The 13,135-nt window shown below is 25.3% G+C and overlaps 1 protein-coding gene across 16 annotated transcripts in view; it reads left to right on the forward strand.

Annotated features, from left to right (window-relative positions):
- Positions 1-13,135, forward strand: part of LOC114128466 (uncharacterized) — a 274,228-nt gene that overhangs the window by 18,860 nt on the left and 242,233 nt on the right. For all 16 annotated transcript variants that reach the window (XM_027992968.2, XM_027992967.2, XM_027992966.2 and 13 more), the window contains one exon: positions 6,962-7,144. In XM_027992968.2, coding sequence (XP_027848769.1) covers positions 7,021-7,144 — 124 coding nt within the window. In that variant the 5' untranslated portion in view covers positions 6,962-7,020. The remainder of the gene's footprint in view (positions 1-6,961; positions 7,145-13,135) is intronic.

Genomic DNA, 13,135 nt, shown 5'->3' on the forward strand with positions numbered 1-13,135 from the left:
ACTTATTTATTGTAATTCGAAATTTATGATAATTATTTATTTTTATTTTTGTTATTATTATTTACCTCTATTTATTATTATTGTAATTATCATTAATTATTATTCATATTATAATATTGTTAAATTATTATTAACATAAAAGTATGAAAAAAAAAATATATCTAATTCTTTATACATTTTTCTATTGACATAATATGTTTGTTTCATTTATAATATTTTTGCATTTATACTGAATAAAATACGATTTACAATTATGTAACTTAAAATACAATGTCAGCTATTGTTTCTAATACCTATGTGCTTCTTTAAAATTATAATTTATCAACGATGTTTACAGTTTACTCAAATAAAATAACCAGAAATTATTTGAACCTTTGAAATTTAGTCCAATAGTTTTTTATTTGAATAAGAATGTTTATAAAATATTCGAATAAAATGTTATCTAAATAATCATCTAGGTAAAATTTCATTCGAATAATGCTCTAATCTTGTTGTTATATTATTATTTTTTGTTATGGTTTCTTGTACTATACATTACGCCTTGAGAGAAATATCTAATAAGATAAATAAATTATTAAATAAATAATACGGCTATTACAATAGTAAAATAGGTATAATGAAAAACTTCTAAAATCAGAATTTGAACAAAAGTCGTACATACAAGACGGGAACATGCTTCAAAATCGCAATGTGTTATGTGTTTAGAGCGTTACCTAAGTCTCGAACATAATTTTTATGCATATATTGACACGCGTGCATCAGTTCGACCGTAATAATCGGCTTAAAGGTCTGTTTAAAATATTACGATCACCCGTATTTCTAACGTGTACAATAATGCTATTAACGTAATAAATCATATTGTATTATGTAACTGTGCAGTGTGTAGTGCCTCTAAGACAACCAGCAGCCGCGTAACGGGAAGAAGTCGGAACGTGGTTTTTGTGAAATCCTTTTGATTTGCAATGGTGGTTGTCAATTGTTCCGAAAGTCGCATGCTCACTTTTGAATAAGAGAGCTAACTGCTGAATAACTAGCTAGGAGCTACCGTCTAATTAATATACTCTTGTACCTACATTATATAAATAGTACATAATATATATAATGTAATATAATAAGTTTATTATATACACATTGCAACACGCTGTTTGTGGGTATTATGATTTAGCGACAATCTTGCATATTACAATATTACAACTATTATTAATGCTATAATTATCGTATTGACCGAGTAAACAACGAAACCAGAATCGGCGAGGGTGGAATGCAAGTACAAAAGATTTAGGAATGCGAAACAGAAAATGATTAATGCAAATAGTCCTGTTATAACATTTGTCATATAATACATAATAATAATTATAAATACATAATAATTAATATTTATATTATGAATTCACAAATTTATATATGCAAACGGGTTGCAGTGAGTTTTCTGCAGCAAAAGGGGGTAGGATGATACCATTATAATGTGTGTGCGTGTTATCCAGCACACAAAGGCTTCTCTAACGTCATCGCCTCAAGGACATGAAAAGTCCTTTTCTGTGTTGGTTGTTGTACACATTACCGACAGACATCGGCCACCGTCTTTTGCATTCCCTTAAAATCGTTTTTCGTATCATATATTATGCTTAAAGTATGTTATGTATGTGGATCATATGTTTTACCACAACCTGTAAAATTCCATATCTTGTGTGTAGTGTAATATTAAGCGTTATGTTTTCATTGCTATTTTTTCTTTTTTTTTACGTCACTTGCGGATATAATTGAAAAAAAGATAACGTCAATCTTAAATGAACTATCGCATATTGTACGGAAGTTATTTTTATTTTTTCTTCATCTTCTCCGTCTTTTCTTGGCAGTACCTACGCTTATTATTATTTTCCACATAACGAGTCATTATATGACTGAATACGATTTAGTCATCGTTATGAAAAGGATAATAGCTGCACAACAGCATACTTGAATGCCATAGCGGTAGTATACGTATGAAAAAAAATAAAAATCACTTAGGTCGTATGGACACAACTGCGTTGCATATACTTGGAGAAAAAAAACAATTTAAGTATTTTAGAAAATGGGCTTTAGGCTAAAAATAATATTGAAATAAATCCTAAACAACATTTTATATAGCTACTTTTACATCATATAGTATACGGTCACTATATAATGTTTTTAAATGATTCAAGTCGATAATTATTTTGTTCAACAATATGGAGAATAAGGATAATTATTTGTAAACCAATATTATATAATTCAAGCGGAGTGTTTAAAAAATAATGTGTCTCATATTATCGAAAACATTAATAATACTCGTAGGAAAAGATTTTTTTATCAAAAAAAATAACAATTAAAATTATTAATTTATAATTATTTCAAAATCAATTTTTCTTATTTTAAATATTATTTTACATAATTTCTAATTGAAATAATACATTTTCGTTTTTTTTTTAGATTCTGAACGGAGTGATGAATGTATTGATTTTACAATGATGTATGTTTTTTTTTTTTGTTTTTGTGTCTGTGTACAGCATAACTAGTCGAAATAGTGCTTCAATTTCATACTTTGGGGGTGGTTTCCGATGGAAAATTGAATATCCTTGGTGCATTATAGAGGTTAGGTAAACATTTTCCAACAGTTTTCAAAAAAGTCGAGAAAAACAAAAAAAAAGTGACAGAAAAACGGGAATTTTTACGCGAAACCAGTTTTCGACTAAATCGATTTTTTTATATGGTTACAATTCAAAAACCAATCACTGTAAATACTTGAAATTTTCACCAAATGTTTATGTTAGTGTTATCTATGTACAGTTAAATATTAAAAATTTTTGACTTTTTTTGAGTTATTTATAGATCACTGAAATTTTCGATTTTTATGAGATTTTTTATTTGATGTGTCGATAAAAAAAATTTGGATGACCAAAAAAACTTGAAAATTTAATACAAGGTTTCTTACGAATTGCTCTTGTTGTAGCTAAAAAAAATTAAAAATTATTAGTCACAATTTTTTTTTTCAAGCGTTTATAGTACAAATTTTTACGATATCTGGCGAAATCGCAAAAATTTGCAAGACATTTTGAAGATGAAAAATCATAAAATTGTTCGTGGTTATAACTAATAGGATTAAAAATGCAATACTAAGTTTTTCATAAGTTTTCCTTCAAGTAGCTATAGAGAAAACTTGAAGCACCATTATAGGAAAAATTTCAAGTGCGTTTGAATTTAAAATTTTTACGAAATAGCGTAACGATAACGATTTAAAATATTGTTATTATTCAAAAAGTATAAGTCGTAGATACTTGAAATTTTCACCGATTATTTAGATTGTCGTTTTCTTTACATGATTTAATTTTCAAAATATTTCGAGTTTTTTGAGCTATTTATATTTTATAGACAACTGAAATTTTCAGTTTTTCTGCAAAAATTTTTTTGAAGTGTCGATAAAAATTTTTTTGCCAATAAAAATTCTTGAAAATTTAATACAAAGTTTCTCATAAGTTAATCTTAAAGTGATTTAAAAATTATAAGAATACATGGGCACAATTTTTTTTTTATTAGCATTTGAAGTTCTATTACAACGACAAAAATTCGTCAAAATCATGATTATTTGCAAATTATTTTGTAGATATAATTAATTTGCATAAGAAGCTAAAAGTTGAAAATTGAATACAAGATTTTTCATAAGTTTAGCTTACAATAATTATAAAAGAACTTAAATTTTGGTGTATTTAGGCCATTAAAGCATAAACCACCTTTTTCACCAACCACTGGAAATTATATCCTAGGCTGACAAATCATCTTCGTTCAGAATCGTTTTTCGTATACAATGATACCTATCATTGAATTCAAATTTAACACTCTTATAATATAATATGATAGTGATCCACACGGCACCTAATGTACATCAGAGCGGTACCCACTTAGGTACCCGCTTTTTTTATGAATTGAAATAGTCTGAAAAATATTCTGTTTCAAAATATGAAACTAAAAATGTAAATTTTCACATTCAAAAAAGTATCAATTTGAAAAATTATAACAATATAGAAAATATAATTTTTTTTTTACAAAATTTGGTTTTATTTTGACAAGTTATTAAATTTAATTTTTTTTAAAAATGTTGATTAACACTGAAATAATGATTTGTATTATAAGGTAAAATATCACCCAGTATATTATTATATTCTGTCATAAAAGCAGTTTCGGGGGCTTAAAGGCAATCAGAATGGTAATTTTGTACAACTTAACTTAATCCCCCTGGTTTTGTGCCGACAGTTGTTGTTATACTCCAACATGCTCCAAATGGCTTTTCTCTCTAATTAAGTCCAACTACCGTACTTTTGAACGTATGCATGTGTAAATATGTACAAATATGGAAACATGTTACCTACACGTGGTTGTATTTATGGCCTTGGATAATAAGAGGATATATTAATTTGCATGAATCATGTTTACCGTGGCTTGTAAATTTCCCGCAATTTACTCTTTTACAGTTGCAACCTGCGAAAAATAAAAAATTTTAAAGGTATTTTTTATTGTGAGTAATTTATTTTTAAAAATAATTCTGTAGAAACATGTATAATACACTATAATAAAATAATATTATTTTACCAGTTTCGCATCGATAATATAAATGCATAAATGTCGAGGAAGTTATAAAAAGTTTATTCTGTTTATATTAATATTTGATTTAAGTCAAAGTGTTATTTATATTCATTTTAGCAAACAAAAAAAAAAAAAAAAACATATAAACTTACTCTATTGCTGAAATGCCTTAAAAAGTAAATAAATACGGCTTTACTGGTAAAGTATTACCTAATGTAATGGCTGCACATATTCGTTTCATTTAGTTATTATAGTTACTTATAGTTGTATCTCTTTAATAAAACCAAATAATAAGTCCAATTATTATAAAATGTGAAGGATGGATTAGTATATTACTATATATTTGTCAGTTTATTCTTATAATAATAATTTGGGAGTACTGAAATAAAATAATAAAAGAAAAGTTTGATGAGTGATGACTTATTACTAATAAGTTATTAGGTATAGCTTTCAATATAAGTCAATTATATAAATAATATATAGAACTACATTTAATACATCTCTTTTATATAAATATGTACTTTAAAATTAGAAAAAACAAATGGGTACCGCTTTGCTGTAATGCTGTACAGTAGGTGAACAGTAGGTGATTATTTTAATGGATGTGTTAAATTTAAATTTAACGATATATTATTGTACACGAAAAACGATTCTGAGTGGAGATGGTCTGTCTGTATTTTTTTGATATATCTATTTAGTTGTTTATTTTATTATTAGTATAATATTGTGATAGATTAATTTAATTTTCACCGAAAACGTTTTATTTATTTATTATTATACTTGTATTATATTAAATGTAATTTAATCATTTAATATTATTGTTGTTACTAATTTTATTTTGTGTTAATATAAAATTGTCGCACAAATGTAAATAATTTCATAGTATAATAAGATAATATCTTAAACTAATCTACATATTTTGAAAATTTCATTTCATTTTGTAAAATTCATAATATATTATGTAAAAGTTTAAGCCACCACGAATTATCTTTTTGAACTATAACGAAATATTTAACATGGATATTCATTTTTAAAATATATAATTTCATTTAAATTTGAACTTAAATGCTTTCAAAAATAAATTGTACAAACCTAACCTAACATATATAAGAATAACTGATATGGAATCTTATATTGAATTTTTGAGTTTTTTGACGACCATGCACATTTGTGTTTATTAAGATGTAGAGAAATAAAAATAAAAATTGTTTGTAAATCGCTCAAAAAGTGTCAAAATATTTTAAAAATTGTACAGAAAATATGTGTATAGAAAATGATAGTATAAATTTTTTGATGGAAATTTAAATTTTTACTTTTATTTATTTATGAATTATAACAAAATAAATAAATAAATTTGTTAAAAATTAATTTAGCTCATAAATTTCCGTATAGGTTAGGATATTAGAAAATTAAAGAACAATTTTTACTCTTGATCTCTCTCTTCCAAGAACCACCTACATTTAATTTTTATCATCTCTAAGGTTGACAAAAATTGAAGCATTTTTACTGCTTCAAAAGGTGACAATAGATAAAAAAAAAATACACATCATTGTCATTGTAAAATCAATATATTCATTGCTTCGTTCATAATTTAAAATAAATGGATATGTTATAGCTTTTAAAAGTAACTTTTGAATTGTTTTTATTAAAATTCTTTTTTTTACAAGTATAATTTTTTGAGTATCTTGTTGTTAACTTAAAACTCAATTACATTTTCAATGTAAAATAGCTTAAGATAAATTAAAACTTTAAAGTTTTTAAGTTATTGGTTTTTGATTTAAAAATTATGAACAGTTTTTTTTTTAGTTTAATTTATTAATTTCAATCAAATATAGAATAAATAAATAAGATGAAAAGAGGTAGTAGCTACTATTGATTACTGCTATTTATTTTAAAAATATTTTATAGTAATAATATTTTAAGTTTGTATCATATATTCATAAAAATAATTGAAATAAAATTTTTATTTGAAAAAATATGATCAGTAAATTTTAAATGTTTTGAGTACTTGTACAATTTCGAATGAAAAGAACACTTGAATGTGGAATGAAGTATTAGTTATTATTAAAATATTTGTATTAAGGCTATGTATTGTACGGAAATTGGTGTCTTTAAAATGTGTTAGATTTGTGTTATTCATATTGACAGTATTTTAATATGAAATTTTATCCTTAAAATTTGAGGTTTAGATATTGTATTGATTACTTAAGATAAAGGTCTATTATTTTATAAGTACATTACTAGTTCTTTCATTTATGGAGACAGCTTCTATTGTAAATAGGTGCTCATAATATGTATATTATTATTATTTATTTGCAAAACGACTTAATATACCTTATTTAATAATATTATTGTTTATGTTTAGATATATCGCTTTAAAACAGTACAGGACTGCGAGTCCATCGCCATGTTGCGCTTCGAAGCATGTATGTCATCTTCCCGGCGGACGAAGTCGTACAGCTGTCATTCGGTCGACCCACAACCCGTCAGCGTCAACAGCAGCGGTCTGGTCAACGTTGCTATTGCAACCAACACCGTACTGTCCCAGGTGAAAACAAACTAAATATGTAATTAAATACCTATTCATGGACCTCTTTTTTTTTTTTTTTAACAAACATTGATGATTAAAAAAATACCAAGTTGTCACCTACAAATTACGATTTACAGTTGCTCTTTAAATTTTTTTAGTTATAAATAAATAGATGGCACTAAATACTAATACAAGTTTATGTATTTATAATTATTATTACAACATATTTTTTTAAAATTATAATTAATACATAAAAACTAGAGAGTAGAGAGTTTATACAATACTTGACACAATTCTGTGCAATATAATAAAATATAATATATATAGTATTAAATATAACAAAGTCACTAAAATATATATATTGATAATTAAAAATAATAAACCTCTTAGCGAATAAATAATATATAGTTGACTGCATATAAATATATCTCGATTACATTTGAAATTTATTGAATATTTAATAAAAATATTTAGAATTTTGTTGTTCTTAATTTTATTACAAAAACATATTTACTTTTTTAAAACTTTAATACTAATAATTGATTAAAATGACAAAATATATATCATTTTATTGCATTCTTGAAGGGGATTTAAGAATGTATCTAACTATTTATTTATTAGTAAACCCTAGAGGACACTGTATACTTCTTACATACAAGCCAGATGTTTAGATTCTCATGGTTTAAGGGAACTGGACGCTTTTATAAACAGAAGTACGATTGTACGAAATATATAAGTTGTATTGTTCTTGTATTTTATATATTTTTTTGGAACTCATTTATTTATGTATACGTGACATTCAACTGAAATATTTGAGTGCTTGATAATAACGATCCCCTGGGGTCCGATGCTTGAACATTTTTCCACATTCAGATCCCTTTTCACACCACTCCAATTAGCGTGGCAAAGCAAGTGTCTCTCAAAAGTATAAGCTCGAAGAAAAAAAATAATATTCACTTCGGTTGACGAGATCAGGTTGAAAGCTACTCGTAACCTCCATAAAAAAGTGGTTTTACTCGTTATTGAATACGAAGTATTAACTTTTCTGTTTGTGCCAGTAGATTGATTTGGCCCTTATATCTACTCTATTGGCAATGCGAAAAAATAACTATACCTATTCGTTTATGTGATTATATTGAAGAAGCAGATCCATAAATAAATAAATGACCTTATTACAAAATATTATACTTACAATCAAGTGAATTTAAATATAATAATTGTATAATTAATAGAACGTCTATAGTGGTATATCTAAAAAAATATTTTTCCTTACACTTTTATAATATTTTATGTAAAAATTAAATTTATCATTAACTGTTAACTTTAATTTAACTTAAATATTCTAAAAGTAAAAATTTAATTAATGCTAAATATTGATAAGTTGATTCTTTTTTTATCATATTTACCATATTGTATACTTTTTGAATATGAGGTGAATTGTTAATAAAAAAAGATTTTTAATGGAATTATAATTTGAAACTTTGCATTAATCACGGTTTGTATTTAAAATTTATATTAAATTTATGGATTTTATAACAATCGCACATATTTCCCTGCTTATATTTATTTTCCACGATTGTGTAATTCCATTAGAGGTCAGCTCGCTGTATTTGAACACGAGTCTAAGTATATTTAATGTAGTTTCATTATACTCTATATGCTAAATACATATAGGTACATAGAAGATGAGCTTCTATGGATTTAAAGCTATGCAAAAGATAAATATAGTATAAAGTTTACTAATTGTATTCCTAAGGTAAAATTAATATTATCCAGTGAAAGATTAACTAATAAACTGGTACTAATGAACTATTTACATATAAAAATAAATTATTTAAAATTATTTAAATAGCATGATTAATCAATAAAGTCTAAGCACTTTAATTAATGTATGTAATTTTATATTATAATAGAATTTTTATAAATAATGAATTCTAGTGCATTATATAATTTTAGTCTTTAAGTTAGAAATTATCTAAATCGTGCATTCCTGTGTAAATTATGATTTGATTTCATGGACCACTAACTTATTGAATACTTTGACACTGTGTACATTTTTTCTTATTAAAGTTATTCAAAATAAAATACTGAAAAACTTAGAATTAAGACATAGACATTAGATGACATTTAAAACAAACAAAAAATGTAATATAAAATTTAAAATGTTTCTTTTGGGCACAGTTATGTATCAATTTTGCCTATATACTTCGCCGTGTAATACGTAGGAATTTATTACTATACTAGTAATAATTAATAGTATACGGTCATGGATTTGCAGAAAGTAAATCTTGCAACCTTGCTAATTGTAATTTCAGGACAATGATGCAGGCACTGCTCAGTGGGGGACAGGAATATATTTTTATATTACTTGTAACTGAATTCAATGATCTATTAACAAAAAGGCACTGAAAATTTCTTGCTTTCTATTTATTAAGTTTTGTACATTTATATTGTTACAACAATTAGTAAATAATATGATTTATCATTTAAATTTTACAGTATAGACTATAGATATATCCATAATACAATTATTTAAAAAAATTTAAATATAATTATTTGATTTTCAGATCCATTAGATAGTAATAATAATTGATACTATTAAATGTTTTACGGTAAAGTGACTGTATGCAAATTATATTATTTTATCTACTTAAAAATATTTCAGTGAAATGTATTAAACAATATAATTTAAAATATTTAAATGAGTATTAACACATATTTTAAAGTATTTAGTGATAAATAAATCATAATGCATATGTTAAAATTTGGTTTAATTAGATGAAAAATAACCTTCTTTGAAGGTGAAACAGAATTTTCCTTTAATTTTATCATTTGGTGCTTTATACAATAGTTTATATTTTTTTTCAAAGAACAGCTCTCAAATTTTTTTGCATGAATATACAAAATAATAGTTAATAATTATAATGAATAATAAACAAATTTAGATACAAATCCAATTAATATCAAACAAAGTACTTAGCATAAGTCAGGGGAGCCCGCAGAAAATCAGCGCAGAGGGTATAAAATTAAATGCTTGTTATATTATATTCACATACTCGCAATAACATTATGTTATTTTAGTAGAACTAAGATGATCAAAAATATTATTTGTGCAGTAGGTGATTAACTAATACAAGCAATTAAATAACTCCGAAATTTTATAAAATAAAGTTATGAATCTCACGTACACAATGATTTTTTTGTTTATTAAAAATGTTAGTGGGTGCAATGGCACCCACTGGCCCCTCTCTGCGGGCGCCTCTGGCATAAGTCATAATCAATAATGATAGTCAATACATAATATGTTTTTATATCGTTAGTTTATAAACAAACTTTGATAAAATAATTTCCAAAACAGAATAATAATAAACAAATTGTGCTCATAACATACCTATGTATTTAATCATGTGCAGTATACTCAAAGTGATTTACACACACTAAGTACAATACTAATTAAAATGTTTTGTTATATGTAACAATTTACAGTAAAATTATATATATTTAAATATAACAATGTGATAGCGCTGAGGTCAGGGCATCATAAAACAAACATAAAATTCGAACAAGAGTCGAATGGAAAAATGGCAACGTTTTGACAGACCTATCCATGGCTGCTACCGAATTGGTTCCCGAGCCCCAACCACACACGCCAAACTGGTTCCCGTTTGAGAAAAGTATTTTATTAACATAAGTCGAATTTTTATATGTATATATATTTTTGTATATCTCATACTATCTAATTTATATTTTTTACCAATTATTAAGGATAAAATTAAAATTGTAACTATTTGACTTGAACACAAACGGAAACCAATTCGGCTCAACTTAATAAAATAATTTTTTCTAACGGTAACTAATTTTGCCAAATGGGAACCAATTCGATTACTCAATCGCTTTATTATCACAATATATATTTTAAAGTAATAATAAAATATTGTTATTAAAATATTATTCTCTATACAAATTTTATCAATTATTTAAAATGTAAATTAAATAAATCTAATTTTTAAAATTAATCTAAGTAATAGACTGGATATTAATATTTTTTTTTCACTAAAAATAAAATGTTTAAAGTAATTTTTTTTTTATAAATTGTATGCATTTAAATTTAAATAACTCTATAACGAACATAAATTAATAGTTTACAATTTCCTGACACAAAAAATTAAGAATGTCTCATGCGGTGTTTCCTAATGATTTATTGGTTTTGTAATATATATTTTAAAAATAGTAGTAATAATTTACGACGGAAAAATAAATATAGTCCAATTATTTCAATTAAAACCATTTATTACTTACTATTTTATTTAAATTTAAATGGCTATTGTTTGTAATGAAATTAACCAAAAATTTACCATTTGAAATTATTATAGAAATATAAACACTGTCAAAGAATATTTAAAACGTTAAGATTTTAATATAAATCAGTATGTACCTGAGTTGTCTGGAGTATTGAAAAATTTTAAAATTTTAAAATTTATTTTATCAAAGTATCCTGGTTTTTGTACGTATATTTTGTAATGCTTAATATATTCTTTACCCATATGACCGGAGCTTGCAAGATAAAAATATATATCAAAACTCACTCTGATGCTCCGTCTTTTTAAGTCATGTTTTAAACATTATTTAAGATATATTTTATCGTGAATAAATTTTATATACATCACGCACATATATCTCGTGCGTGTGCATATAACAAGTATATAAATATAATATATTTACAGGTATACATTTTATACGTAGCCAAAACGCTATAGTACAAAACAGTGTTGTTCGTTATTATTTTTTTAAAACTATAAGTTGATATCGGGAACATTTTATAAATAAAACAGAGAACAATAAAACAAATTTGTTCGCGGTAGCAATGTATACAATCAGTGGCAGATGAAAAAAGCCATTATGTATAGTAATTTCGGATGCCGGAAATATACTGTCACATAAAAATATCCGTTAGTCCTTTGGGATAACGTCTACCCATAATAATATGTCGTAGAGTATACGACACTATAGACTTTGCGTAGAATAAAGCTAATAGAAGTTTTGATTAACATTTAAATGGGAAAAATTAAGTCATATAAATGAAAATGTCAAATATCTGGTGCAGCGGTGTGATAAAAATTATAGAAAAACCGGCCAGTCATATCTTAATATATATAAATCTCGTGTCACAATGTTTGTCCTCAATGGACTACTAAACCACTTAATCGATTTTGATGAAATTTTTTACAACGCGTGTAATTTGGTCCAACTTAAAAGATAGGATAGTTTTTTTTCAATATTTATTATTAATAATATGTGCTCAAACAGGAATATTGAGATTTACGATAGAAATTTTTGTTTATAAATGGTTGCTATGGGGGTTATAAGATTTGAGAATAATATTTATTTATTTGTGGTTGCTATGGTAATATATAAAATTAATATAATGAATTACGGATTTTGATAACATTTGGTAACCATTTAATAATATGGTCCAACTTAAAAGATAGAATAGTTTTTTTTTCAATATTTATTATTAATAATATGTGGCGAGCGCCGATAATATTCTGGAACTAATGATTCGTTGTCACAGTAAATTTCAAATTCACAGCAATAGACTAACATAACAAGTTATACTAAGTTTTATTGTTTTACCAACAGGCAACAATACAAAAACCACGAGATGGCACATTATTGTATTTTACCCACTGTAGTAAAAAAAAAAAATGACATAACTTTGAAACTTAAGTGTTAGAAATTATAAACTTCTTATACACATCTCGCGGGGTCCGCAATCCACCACGTGTGGATTGCCTACATGATAATATACTGCTCTCATAATCATAAGAGAGTCTCACGGCAACGGTAAGCAGAATGACTATAATATTATGACTTGAGTAACTCACTGACTGATAAACGTAGAGCCTGAACAATGATAGATCGATGCTTACAATTTACACGGTACATTCGTAAAATCGTATCACAAATTTAGTGTGTAATAAGAAAGCATTTTACAAAATTCGCATATTA

Source organism: Aphis gossypii, chromosome 1, assembly GCF_020184175.1.
Source record: "Aphis gossypii isolate Hap1 chromosome 1, ASM2018417v2, whole genome shotgun sequence".
NCBI lineage: Eukaryota > Metazoa > Arthropoda > Insecta > Hemiptera > Aphididae > Aphis > Aphis gossypii.